Raw genomic sequence first — 14,738 nt, 5'->3', positions numbered from 1 at the left:
AGGATCTTAATATGTAACTATTATTCAGTGTAACACTTACAATCTTGTGCATTTATCTCTGAGAAATAAAACTTAAATGCACACAAAAACCTGTACATGAATTTGTATGGCAGCTTTTCCCATGATAGGCAGAAACTGGAAAGAACCAAGCAGTCCTTTAACTTGGGAATATTTAAATGAACTGTAGTATGCCTATACCATGGGATACTACTCAGCAATAAAAAGGAATGAACTGTTGATACATATAATAACCTGGAATAATCTTTAGGAAATTAAACTGAGGGGGAAAAAAAGCCTAAAATTATATATTGTATGATTCCATTTATATGGTTTTTCTTGAAATGACAATTATAGAAATGAATAACAGATGGTTGCCTGGGGTTAATGAAAGGGTGGGTGTGGGAGATGAGTGGGGGTGGCTATGAAAGGGCAACATGAGTGATCATTGTGATATCATCTTGACAGTATGACTATCAATACTTTGGTTGTGATATCATACAAAGTGTTACCATTTGGGGAGACAGTATAAAGATGCATAGTTTGTTCTTTAATTCTTATAATTGCATGTGAATCCATAGTTACCTCAAAATAAAAAGTTTAATTTAGAAAACTATTTATGCATTTTAGTGTGTAATAAATAGATGTACACCGTACAACATTTAGAAGCCTATATTTACATTGAAATAGTGATTAAGGATCATAATGTACAAAGATAGATACATTACATTAAATGTGACTTTTCTTCTCCCTTCCTCTCTTCTTTCAAAATAGAGGGAGTTCGCAATATTTCTAATCAGCTTTCTATAACGACCAAAATTGATCGGGAACACCCAGACATGAGAAACTATGCCAAGCAGAGAGGTTGGTGGGATGGGAAAAAGGAATTCGATTTTGCTGCAACATACTCTTATCTTGACACAGCCAAGATGATGATTTCACCAGGCAGATACTGTGAAGGCTACAAACTTCTGAATAAGCATAAAGGTAATTCATCTTCTCCAACACCACAGTTCAAAAGCATAAATTCTTCAGCATTGTTTTACTTATAAAAATAAACATATTCACATGATTCAAAATTCAGAGGTACCCAAGTGAAGTGTCTCCCTTCTAAGGGTTATTCACTAGTCGTGTCTAACTCTTTGCAACCCCATGGACTTTAGCCCACCAGGATTCTCTGTCTGTGGAATTCTTCAGGTAAGAACACTGGAGTGGGTTGCCATTTCCTACTCCAGTCTCCCTTCTAACAGGCCCCTATTAAGTTATTTTTCCTATAGGCAGTTCCTTGTGTATTCTTTCAGAGATGTTGTATGCTTAATGAAATTATATATGGGTATTCTTGATTCTCTGTTTTACAAAATGGTTGCATTCCACACATACTTGTCTGCACATAACTTTTCACCAGTTAGCGGTAATGTATATCATTCTATTTTAATATGTACTGAACTATTTCATTTTTTCAACAGGTACATCGTATTCTATTATTTTTGTATATTTTTATTTCCATATGGCTGTATTTTATCATTATAAAGATTGATTGTATGAATTATACTTTAGTTAACAAATTCCCTGTTACTTGGGTTGTTTTTAGTTTTTCACTACTGAAAATTATACAACATGCTTATAGCTTATTTATTTTCACATCCATGACCATTTTCCTAGAATATTTTCCTTGAAGTAGAATGTGGGGACAAAGACGGGCATGTGTTGTGCTACTTTCATGTGGGAAAGTGAAAGTGAAGTCCCTCAGTCGTGTCCGACTCTTTGCGACCCCTGGACTGTAGCCCGAGAGGCTCCTCTGTCCAGGGGACTCTCCAGGCAAGAGCATTGGAGTGGGTTGCCATTTTCTTCTCCAGGGGATCTTCCCAACCCAGGGATTGAACCTGTGTCTCTTGCATTGCAGGCATACTGTTTACTGTCTGAGTCACAAGGGCTCTTTGTCTTGTCTATTTGCCTCCAAATAATTCCAGAAAAATTCTTTATCTGCCACGCAAAAATTATCTATCTGCCACCCAATAATTATGAAGATTATTTAGAAGATTATTGGGTGGCAGATAAATGCTAAAAGGCTCTTTGCACTAATAAAAATATGTGACTAATGTATACTCTTTCACTTGAAAGATAAAGTGGTTCTATCAATCAGTCAGAAAGCAACTTCTCAGAGATAAAATCAGTCAGTGATTGATACTTGCTTCTCAGGTATTCATTAAACAAATTAAATATACATATAGCAGAAAAACACAGCTTCCCAGGTGGCTCAGTGGTAAAAGAATCTGCCTGCCAGTGCAGGAGATGAAGGAGACCCACGTTTGATCCCTGGGTCAGAAAGATCCCCTGGGAGGAGGAAATGGCAACCCACTCCAGTATTCTTGCCTAGAAAATCCCATGGACAGGGGAGCCTAGCTGACTATAGTCCCTAGGGTCGCAAAGAGTCGGACACAATGGAGTGACTAAGCACACAAATGTGCACACACATACAGCAGAAAAAAGTTTGTGACAGAATGTTTTTAGAATGCCTTAATGTCATTATTTTCCAAGTATTTAATACCTTACTTTTAATTTCCAGAACGTCTTATTATTTGAAAATTTTCCTCTAAGTTTCTTAATGTTAGTTTGTCATTTTATAAGTAGGTTATTTGAAGTGTCTTTTTTTCCATGTGGATCGAGATGTAGAAAACACTAAACTTTGTTACTCTAAGGATTTTGATTTTATGGTGACCATTATTGTAAAAGTAGAGATGGAGTAATGGTTGCAACAGTACCTACTCCTGTTTATTTAAAAAGTGTATCAAAGGCTAGACACTGTGCTAAGTGATTACACTATTTTCTTTAAGCAACCACGGTAAGTAGGTGTTATCTTCATTTTACAAATGAGGAAACTGTGTTTGTGCTCTTCACTTATCTCCTGTATGAAACTTAAAAAAAAAAAAAGACTCGTATTTGTCCTCACGTTTTCTCAGCACCTAGTTCAGTGTCTGCACTAGTGTATATGTATGCTTAGTAAGTTTTTTTTGTTGTTAACAAAGGCTTGTAAATTGAATTGAACTATCTAACTTGCAGATAGTTTAACGATGATCATTATTGTGCCTTTTTTGTGTGTGTGTGGCAATAAACCTAAAGGGTTAGGACATAAAATTAGCAGATATTCTGAAAAAATGAAGAATATCAACACATAACTAAGCCGGACAGAAAAATGTCAAGAATTGTAAGGTTTAGGGTGATTGGATAAAAGGAATAAAAAATAGGTAGAAAAAATTATAAATCAATTAGCTACTGCAGTGTAATAATTTATTATATTTAACTACAAAATGACTGAATTATAGATTTGAAATGCATACATGATTATAGTAATAGATGTGTCTGACATGAAACTTCTTTTTCCTCCAAGTATGAAGTACAGTTCATCCAGCTTTCTGTGCTTTGCCAAAGGAATAAATGTCTTTCCAGTACTTTTATAGAAAATTGTCTACTAGAATATTATAGCTAATTTTTCCTGTGATTTTTCTAGATGGAAGAGCCTATTTGTCTTCCTACCTGATAGCTATTAACTGTGCTGCATGTATGTCCAAATTGTATCTACATTCACTCACGTATTTTAAATGACTAGTTTAAATTGCAATGAGATTGTACCCTGTGTTTTGCATTCATTTTCGTGAACCCTGCCACTGCAGTCTCAGTACTTATTCAATGCTTGCTAGTGGATTACTTATAGCTATCCTACTCAAGTGATCATGTAAATCCTTCTTTCATTTTGAGAATTGTAGGTTTTGAATACAGAAAACATTTTCATAATACCTGTCTTATCTCAGTGTTATGGTTTTGACACTGTTTTCATCAAAACTTGCTACTTATAGGAATTTATGTTTGAATCATTCTACAATCTCCCTGAGTGCAGAAGCTATGTGTCTGATAGGCGTGGATGGCTTTTGCTTTATTGTCTAGTTTTATAATTAAAGATTGTTTTCAGATATATACTTTTTTTGTTTCTCCCTGCATTTCTCTAAATTAACAGAAAGGTATTGCTCCTGTAACAAATTATCTACACATTATTTTTCTTTAATTTGAAGTCATAGCTATGTTATGGAGGAAGTGAAAATTTGCTATTAACATAAAGCAGTTGGTAGTTTGAGTGATTAAATGAGGATGGAACACTAGATTGTTTTATATGGAAATCAACTTTATTTTAATTTGAAATGTCACAGAATCACAATTTGGGTACTGACTTGATGTAAACTTATTTCTTTTAATTATTCCCATATATCATGGGAATGAGGGGAATTTCTTGCTTTTCATGCTTTATTTGTCCGTGTAAGTAATTTCATTTTTTTATTCCTTTGCTGTCATTGTAGTAGGATTTGGAAAGAGAAGAAACAAATACCTGTGGTCAACCAACTGTGTTAAGTGAAAGTTATTTTTTTCTTTAGGACTAATTTTAAAGCAGTAACTAAACATTTACATATAAGTGTCTGAAAATATTTTATGTGATGGCAGGAACTCTATGTTTTGTGTTTTTTTTTTAAATATACTTGTTACAATATGGATCTACCATATTCATTACTGTTATTAAGAAATTGATACTGCTTGAGGGCAAAAAGAGACATATATAATAAATGAGAGGCACAAAATCTGAGTTGGTTAAAAGCACAAAGCTGAACATCTGCTTCTGGTTAACAAGGGGTAGCTAGTACTGGACTAGCCTCTTTCCAAGAATAACTATAAAAGCTGGAAGAATAAAACCACTGTTTGAAGGCCTGAAAACAGTTAGGACATGAGGGGCCTAGATCCAGGAAATTGGAAAAAGACCATCTGCACTCTGAGAAGAGTCTGACCTTCTATGTCACTATTTCTCCTCCTAGCACTTGCTGACTTTTATGCACTGTGTATGTAGGATGAGTAGTCGCTAAGACCTTACAAAGTTAAGTAGAGATTTTGGCAGTCTTACAAGGTCTTAGGGACAAAAATTGGATTTGATGAACAACCAAGAAGGGGCCTGAGAAATACCCTAGGCTTTCAGTTGAAACTTCAGAAAGGCTGTACCTTAGAAATAAGAATGGACAGAGAATAGACCAGTCTCAGCTGGATCAATAGGTAATCTACGTATATTCCATCTGTTTGCCAGAATCTTCTGTGGAGGAAAATATCATGCAGAGCCTCTACAAATTTTCATTTATAGTGTCCAACATTTAATTAAAAAGTTATCAAATATGCCAAGAAATGGACCAAATGACTGAAAATCAAGAGAAAGACAGTAGAAACTGACCCACTGGTTATCTGCAATTAGTTTTATTGGATACAGACTTTTAAATTAATATGTTTTATATGTTTAAAAAACTAGATGAGAAGATGGAGAATTTCATCAGAGAACTGAAATCTAGAAAAGAGAACCAAGTGGAAATAAAAGAACTGTTGTTGTTCAGTTGCTAAGTCGCATCTGACTGTGACCTCATGGACTGCAGCACGCTGGGTTTCCCTGTTTTCCACTATCTCCTGGAGTTTGCTCAAATTCATGTCCATGAGTTGGTGATGCTATCTAACCATCTCATCCTCTGCCTCCCCCTTCTCCTTTTACCTTCAGTCTTTCCCAGCATCAGGATCTTTTCCAGTGAGAGGTGCATCAGGTGGCCAGAGTACTGGAGCTTCAGCTTCAGCATCAGTCCCTTTCAATGAATATTCAGGGTTGATTTCCTTTAGGATTGACTGGTTTCATCTCCTTGCTGTCCAAGGGACTGTCAAGTGTCTTCTCCAGCACCAAATTCAAAGGCACCAATTCTTCAGCACTCAGCCTTCTTTATGGTTCAACTCTCATATCCATACATGACTACTGCAAAAACCATAGCTTTGACTAGATGAACCTTTGTTGGCAAGGTGATGTCTTGGCTTTTTAATATGCTGTCTAGGTTTGTTGTGGCTTTCCTTCCAAGGAGTGTCTTAATTTCTTGGCTGCAGTCACCATCTGCAGTGATTTTGGAGCCCAAGAAAATAAAGTCTGTCACTGCTTCCATTTTTTCCTCCTTCAATTTGCCATGAAGTGATGGGACTGGATGTCTTGATCTTAGTTTTTAGAACTGTAAATTTATAATTACTGAGAATTCAGTATAATAACTTATGAGACATAGCAGAAGAAAAAATTAGTGAATTGGAATATCAGTAGAAAATTTCTGCTTGAAACAGAGATAAGGCTTTGGAAAATACAGGCAGGAGTGGGAAAGCCATATAGGACCCATTGAAAAGGTCTAACATGTATGTAGGTGGAGTCCCAATAGGAAAGGTGAGAGAGAATACGGATGGGCAAAAAGCAAGATTTGAAGAGATACTGGCCAAGAATTTTCCCAAATTAATAAAAGTCGGCAAGTCACAGTTTAATGAAGCTCTACAAATCCCAAGGATAAATAAAAGGACACCACACCTGGGCCTATTGTAATAAGATTGTTGAAGAGGGAAATAAACAGAAAATCCGAAAAGCAGTCAGAGAGAAAATATATATTACCTTCAAAGCATCAAATATAAGACTGGCAGAAAACCTTTGCCTTCAACAGAAGGGAAAGAATCTAGAAGACTGTAAAATGACACCTTTAAAGTGATAGAGAAAAATAATTGTTACCAATTTAGAATTCCATATCCAGTGAAAATATACTACAGAAATGAAGTTGGACTAAAATTTGAGAGAATTCATCACTAACCCAATTGGCTGGAATCAAGATTGCCAGGAGAAATATCCACAACCTCAGATATGCAGATGATAGCACTCTAATGGCAGAAAGCAAAGAGAAACTATAGAGCTTCTTGATGAAGTTGAAAGAAGAGAAGCGTGAAAAAGCTGACTTAAAACTCAACATTCAAAAAACTAAGATCATGGCATCCAGTCTCATCACTTAATGGCAAATAGATGGGGAAGAGTGGAAACAGTGACAGATTTTCTTTTCTTGAGCTCCTAAATCGTTGCAGACGGAGACTGTAACCATGAAATGAAAAGACATTTGCTCTTTGGAAGAAAAGCTATGACAAACCTAGACAGTGTGTTAAAAAGCAAAGGCATCACTTTGCTGACAAAGGTCCATATAATCAAAGCTATGGTTTTTTTCAGTAATCATGTATGGATGTTAGAGTTGGACCATAAAGAAGGCTGAGTGCTGAAGAACTGATGTCTTCTAATTGTGATGCTGGTGAAGACTCTTGAGAGTCCCCTAGACAGAAAGGAGATGAAACCAGTCAGTCCTAAAGGAAATCAGTCCTGAATATTCATTGGAAGGACTGATGCTGAGGCTGAAGCTCCAATGTTTTGGCCATCTGATGTGAAGAGCTGACTCACTGGAAAAGACCCTGATGCTGGGAAATATTGAGGGCAGAGGGGAAAGGGACTACAGAGGATGAGATGATTAAATGGACTCAACTCAATGGACATGAGTCTGAGCAAACTCCAGGAGATAGTGAAGGACAGGGAAGCCTGGTGTGCTGCAGTCTATGGGGTTGCAAAGAGTTGGACACAAGTTAGCAACTGAATAACAATGAAACAACAAATCAGTTGGTACTAAAAGAAATACTGAGTTACTCTTCAGGAAAAATGATATTAGAAGCAAGGTGGGTGAGAGTGAATAAAGAGTAAAAGAAACAGTAAATGTGTGGGTAAAACTAAATAAATATTGTCTGAAAGAGGAGAGTGAAAAATTTGGCTTAAAGCTCAACATTCAGAAAACTAAGATCATGGCATCCAGTTCCATCACTTCATGGCAAAATAGATGGGGAAACAGTGGCTGACTTTATTTATCTGGGCTCCAAAATCACTGCAGATGGTGATTGCAGCCATGAAATTAAAAGACGCTTGCTCCTTGGCAGGAAAGTTATGACCAACCTAGACAGCATATTAAAAAGCAGGGACATTATTTTGCCAACAAAAGTCTGTCTAGTCAAGGCTGTGGTTTTTCCAGTAGTCATGTATGGATGTGAGAGTTGGACTATAAAGAAAGCTGAGTGCCAAAGAATTGATGCTTTTGAACTGTGGTGTTGGAGAAGACTCTTGAGAGTCCCTTGGACTGCAAGGAGATCCAACCAGTCAATCCTAAAGGAGATCATTCCTGGGTGTTCATTGGAGGGACTGATGTTGAAGCTGAAACTCCAATACTTTGGCCACCTGATGCAGAGAGCTGACTCATTTGGAAAGACCCTGATGCTGGGCAAGATTGAAGGCAGGAGGAGAAGGGGATGAAAGAGGATGAGATGGCTGGATGGCATCACCAACACAATGTACATGGGTTTGGGTGGACTCCGGGAGTTGGTGATGGACAGGGAGGCCTGGCGTGCTGTGGTTCATGGGGTCGCAAAGAGTCGGACATGACTGAGTGACTGAACTGAACTGAACTGATAATAATTTTATGACCAATGACCATAGCTGCTGTGTTCAAGTTCTGTTGTGTGTTGACTTTGTATAGTACTAAGGCTACGCTTCCTGAAGGCTGCTCCTGGTCAATGGCTGAAAGCATCAGGGAGACTAAGGTAGCCCCATGCCTGGGGTCATTGAACTCTTCTGATGTCTGACTTTGGGTCAAGGACTTCCTGAGAGCCTTGCAAACTTTCCTTAGATGGCATGTTAGTCTAGGTCACTTTCACTCAGTCTTTCTTCCTTCCCTATTAAACCCAGGTTCAGACTTCAGTTGCAGTCTGGATTACTTGTCATTTTCTCTCATAGGCATTTTCCCTCATAAAATCTTTATACATTTACACACTGCTATATTTAAAATGGATAATCAATGAGGACCTACTGTATTGAATAAGGAACTCTGTGCAGTTATGTGGCATCCTGAATAGGAGGGGAGTTTGGAGGAGAATGAATACATGTATATGTATGGCTGAGTTCTTTTGCTGTCTGTTTGAAACTATCACAACATTATTAATCGGCTGTCAGTTCAGTCAGTTCAGTCAGTTCAGTCACTCAGTCGTGTCTGACTCTTTGCAACTGCAGCATGCCAGGCTTCCCTGTCCATCACCAACTCCCGGAGCTTGCTCAAACTCATGTCCATAGAGTTGGTGATGCCATCCAACCATCTCATTTTCTGTCATCCCCTTCTCCTTCTGCCTTCAATCTTTTCCACCATCAGGGTCTTTCCCAGTCAGTTCTTCTCATCAGGTAGCATCAGTCCTTCCAATGAATATTCAGGACTGATATCCTTTAGGATTGACTGGTTTGATCTTCTTGTTGTTCAAGGGACTCTCAAGAGTCTTCAACAATACAGTTCAAAAGCATCAATTCTTTGGTGCTCAGCTTTTTTTATAGTCCAACTCTCACATCCATACATGACTGCTGGAAAAACCATAGCTTTGACTAGACGGACCTTTGTCAGCAAAGTAATGTCTCTGCTTTTTAATATGCTATCTAGGTTTGTCATAGCTTTTCTTCCAAGGAGCAAGCATCTTTTAATTTCATGGGTGCAGTCACCATCTGCAGTGATTTTGGAGCCCCCCAAAATAAAGTCTACCACTGTTTCCATTGTTTCCCCATCTATTTGCCATGAAGTGATGGGACTGGATGCCATTATCTTTGTTTTTTGAATGTTGAGTTTTAAGCCAGCTTTTTCACTCTCCTCTTTCACTTTCATCAAGAGACTCTTTAGTTCCTCTTTGCTTTCTGCCATAAGGGTGGTGTCATCTGCGTATCTGAGGTTATTGATATTTCTCGTGGCAATCTTGATTCCAGCTTGTGCTTCATCCAGCCCGACATTTCACATGATGTACTCTGCATATAAGTTAAATAAGCAGCTATAGTCCAATATGAAATAAAGTTTAAAAAAAGCCTTTGTATATTTGAAAAAATTTAAATCATCAAGCCAAGTTTGTTGAAGCCAGACTGAAATTCAGTTCTCTCTCTCAAAAGCTTTGTACATAGAATTGGCATCTGCTTTTCCAAGACCCAGATGAATACAGTAGAATTAAATATATGAGAAATAGGACAAAAGATAGGAGGCAGTAATTGGAGTAAAAGTGTTACAAGGTCCTTGTATTAACTAAGTGGTGAAGAACTAATTTAAGACAGACTGTAATATATAAAGTCAAGAGAAAATAAGAAGAAATGTACAAATAAGCTAACATGGTAGAAATAGAATAATAAATACTTGAAAAAATTAAAGAAGGCAAGAAAGGATAAAAGGGGAAAAAGAATAGCTGGTATAAATAGAAAGCTAGTAATAAAATGTCCCATGCAGAATTGTTCTTATATGGTTTTTATCTTTGATGTCATGCTTTTAGAAAGGTCATTTCCACTGTACCAGAAATGGTTATCTACATCTTATAGTTTTATTTTTAAAATTTATATTATAATTCTTCTGGAATTATTCTAAAATAATGTATGAATTAGGATTGCAGCTTCTTTTTTAAAAAAATCACTTCTCAAATGATTACCCAATGATCTTAGCACCACTTGTTTTAAAAATTTTTTGATGGAGTATAGTTATAGTGTGTTAGTTTCAGTCGTACAGCAAAGTGAATCAGTTTTGTGTATGTATGTGTGTATATACACACGTACTTTTTTTTAAGGTTCTTTCCCCATATTGGCCATTATACAGTATTGAGTAGAGTTTTCTGTCAGTACCACTTTTTAAATGAATTATATTTTGTCTACTGATTTGAAGTGCTAACAAATCTTATCAAATATTAAATTCCTAAGTAAACCCAAGTGTAAATTAGATTACTGTACTTATCCATAGCCTAGGACAATGCCTGACATTTAATAGGTGTTCAATAAATTTGTTGAATGAATGAGAACTAAAGAGAGAAAGTCCCATTTTTGTCTTTAGAGAATTTGTAATCTAATTGCAGAGGTAGGAACAATACAGACAAAAGATCAGGAATTTATAGTCTAATGGCAGAGACAGACAAAAGGTAGGACCAGTGCAGATGAAAGATAGGAAAATGTTATTTCACTTAAGTTTGGTAGAAGTTTTAATTTGAAGGAGTTTTAATGTGATTCAGGAAGAATAGAGAATCATAAATTTTGGAGACAAGAATCATTATCATGTGAGAAGAAGATATTTTGGCTACTCTTGGAGGACTGCATTGTGGAGGGGTAAGGTTATCCATCCTGTCATGAGAGATCCTAAGCCACATAAACATGTGTAGAATGGAGCAGAGCTGTCTGAAGGCATGCTGGGCTTTTTAAATTTTTTGGCAGAAATGCCTTCCAAATACAGGATTCTGAGGCTCTCTGTAACCATGGACATGTTGTGTTTGGTAAAAAGATAAAATATATATTTTTTCTGTTTTTCTCAAAAAAATCTTAATATACCAAACTTTACCTATGAAAGCAGAAAACAGAATATTTATATTATATTTATCATGCACAATGGACATTTAGATTTTTGAAGTAGTCTGACAAAACTGTGTACATACAAGTTCCACTAGCCAATAATGTCTTTCGCCTCCTTGACTCCCAATCAGGTTTTCATAAAAGAGTATTAATGTCAGACATAGAAATTATTACAGGACAAAATAATTTGTTATTTTCTAAAGAACATCTTTTGTAATATTGGAAACTAAACACAATATTCTCTTAATATTTGGTTCCTAGAATGGATAGACTCAGATGATAATTATTGACGTTGTTAGCTAATTGCTAACTACATACCCCTTAAAAAATTTTGGAAGGGCAATGAGATTGAGTGTATTTTGTATTATTGATTTCTTCTTCTTAAGAGATAACAGATTTATCCTGTTATAATGTTTTGAGATTTTGTTTATTTTATATTAAAAAAAATATCTTCCTTGTGACAGCCCAGTGAGTCTAACAGTTATGATACAAGATTTGCTTATAGTCAGTCTTACTTAATACCTAAACCAGTATCTCATGTTATACATTATCAGTAGAGAAAGCAGTTCATAATTGCAGGATACCAGTTTGCAAATGCATATGTATTTGATGGTCTTAAAATTTATTTCCTTAGGAAACATAACTTTTGAAACAATGGTGGAAATTCTCCGAGATAAACCAAGTGGCATTAATATGGAGGGAGAATTCCTGACCACTGCAAGCATGGTTTCTATTTTACCTCAAGATTCCAAACTTCCTTGCATTCACTTCTTTACAGGGACTCCTGATCCTGAGAGGTAAAGTCACAAATACTATAAACCAGGCAGGGACTGGGGTAGAATCATTAGTCTGGTCATGATTTTGTCAGGCTAAATTTTTGTTGCGCCAATATGACAAAAATTTTCTACTGAATGTTTTATTCAGGTTTTAGTCTGCCATTGCATATTTGTTATATAACTGTTCTCATTCTTATGGGATGAAAATGTTTATTGTTTCTGGTACACAGTTATTCCTATCCCCTCTTTCCCCAAATATATTTAAAATTGTCAAGAAAAGAAAGTAGATAGGTTTTCTTATGCAGATTTCCATATTAAATATTAGATGATCAGTAAAATGGTTTAATAATCTAGAAAATACATGTAAAACTTAAAATATCAATAGTTTAAGCTTTATCAAGGAGGATTATACAGGCTATCTTGATTTAAATTGTTGGTATCTCTCATAAAACATAATGCACATTACATTTAGAAATGATCTTATGTTTGCTCTTATCTTTCATCTTACTAAAGATATCATCAAGCAAATGGAAGGAAACTTGTGAACCCTTTATTAATACTTCTGTTTATTTTCATCCCATATCCTAATCCTCAATATTTTGCACTGAGGATTGTTCTTACCCTCCAACTGTGGAGTTTGCATAAAAAATGAACCATAATTTAACTTGACACTGTTTATATGCCAGGCTCTTTGTTAGGTTCATGGGAATTCAAGGCTAAATAAAGCATGTCCCTTGCCCCAAAAGAAGATCCTAGTATACCAAGGAAGATAGGCACAGGCAAAACTAGTATGACAGGAACAATCAGTATGTTATAAATGAGTAGAAACTGGAGGGAATCATAGAAGATTTAGAATAATGCTGAATATTTTTATATCACACATACCAACTTAATACGTTTTCTTCTAGATCTGTTTTTAAGCCTTTCATATTTGTGCCGAATATTTCACAACTGTTGAACACCAGTTCACCTACATTTGAACTTGAAGATTCAGTTGGAAAGAAGCTACAATTTAACAGTAAGCCTGACAGAAGACATCCACTCTACCAAAAACATCAACAGGCCTTGGAAATACTAGATAATAAGACGGTATGATTAGATTATCTTTTCTGTTTATCATGAAGAATAACTTAAAGTATGATTCAATTCATATTTTGAGCTTTGGAATGTCAGCCTTCTTTTCTTTATATAAAAATAGGTCTAAAAATAGTTTGGATGGCTGGACTATAATAGAGCTGTATTATTTCTGTATGTGTGCTCAGTCGCTCAGTCATGACCAAGTCTTTTTGACCTCGTGGACAGTAGCCCACCAGGCTCCTCTCTCCATGGAATTTTCCAGGCAAGGATACTGGAGAGGGTTGCCATTTCCCCCTCCATGGGATCTTTCGAACCAAGGATCGAACTCACGTCTCCTGTGTCTCCTGCACTGGCAGGTCAATTCTCTACCACGGAGCCACCTGGGAAGCCCTTATATTATTTTTGACCTTTGGTTAAAAATAATGGTTAAGTATGTAGTTTGAATTTTTTACAGCAATTTATTATATTAAGCATAATAACAATCTGTTCAGTTCAGTCGCTCAGTCGTGTCCGACTCTTTGCGACCCCATCAATCGCAGCACACCAGGCCTCCCTGTTCATCACCAACTCCCGGAGTTCACCCAGACTCACGTCCATCGAGTCAGTGATGCCATCCAGCCATCTCATCCTCTGTCGTCCCCTTCTCCTCCTGCCCCCAGTCCCTCCCAGCATCAGAGTCTTTTCCAATGAGTCAACTCTTCGCATGAGGTGGCCAAAGTACTGGAGTTTCAGCTTTAGCATCATTCCTTCCAAAGATATCCCAGGGCTGATCTCCTTCAGAATGGACTGGTTGGATCTCCTTGCAGTCCAATGGACTCTCAAAAGAGTCTTCTCCAACACTACAGTTCAAAAGCATCAGTTCTTTGGCGCTCAGCCTTCTTCACAGTCCAACTCTCACATCCATACGTGACCACAGGAAAAACCATAGCCTTGACTAGATGAACCTTTGTTGGCAAAGTAATGTCTCTGCTTTTGAATATGCTATCTAGGTTGGTCATAACTTTCCTTCCAAGGAGTAAGCGTCTTTTAATTTCATGGCTGCAGTCACCATCTGCAGTGATTTTGGAGCCCAAAAAAATAAAGTCTGACACTGTTTCTACTCTTTCCCCATCTATTTCCCATGAAGTGGTGGGACCAGATGCCATGATCTTCATTTTCTGAATGTTGAGCTTTAAGCCAACTTTTTCACTCTCCACTTTCACTTTCATCAAGAGGCTTTTTGAGTTCCTCTTCACTTTCTGCCATAAGGGTGGTATCATCTGCATATCTGAGGTTATTGATATTTCTCCCGGCAATCTTGATTCCAGCTTGTGTTTCTTCCAGTCCAGAGTTTCTCATGATGTACTCTGCATATAAGTTAAATAAGCAGGGTGACAATATACAGCCTTGACATACTCCTTTTCCTATTTGGAACCAGTCTGTTGTTCCATGTCCAATTCTAACTGTTGCTTCCTGACCTGCATACAGATTTCTCAAGAGGCAGGTCAGGTGGTCTGGTATTCCCATCTCTTTCAGAATTTTCCACAGTTTCTTGTGATCCACACAGTCAAAGGCTTTGGCATAGTCAATAAAGCAGAAATAGATGTTTTTCTGGA

General features: G+C 36.8%; 1 protein-coding gene across 1 annotated transcript in view; it reads left to right on the top strand.

Annotated features, from left to right (window-relative positions):
• SCRN3 (secernin 3) overlaps positions 1-14,738 on the top strand; it is a 43,421-nt gene that overhangs the window by 9,216 nt on the left and 19,467 nt on the right. Inside the window, exons 5-7 of the mRNA XM_019970655.2 lie at positions 772-984; positions 11,925-12,087; positions 12,975-13,155. Of these exons, the coding sequence (XP_019826214.2) occupies positions 772-984; positions 11,925-12,087; positions 12,975-13,155 (557 nt within the window). The remainder of the gene's footprint in view (positions 1-771; positions 985-11,924; positions 12,088-12,974; positions 13,156-14,738) is intronic.

Source organism: Bos indicus, chromosome 2 (genome assembly GCF_029378745.1).
Source record: "Bos indicus isolate NIAB-ARS_2022 breed Sahiwal x Tharparkar chromosome 2, NIAB-ARS_B.indTharparkar_mat_pri_1.0, whole genome shotgun sequence".
NCBI classification, from domain to species: Eukaryota; Metazoa; Chordata; class Mammalia; order Artiodactyla; family Bovidae; genus Bos; species Bos indicus.
This window is presented reverse-complemented; position numbering and strand designations above follow the sequence as displayed.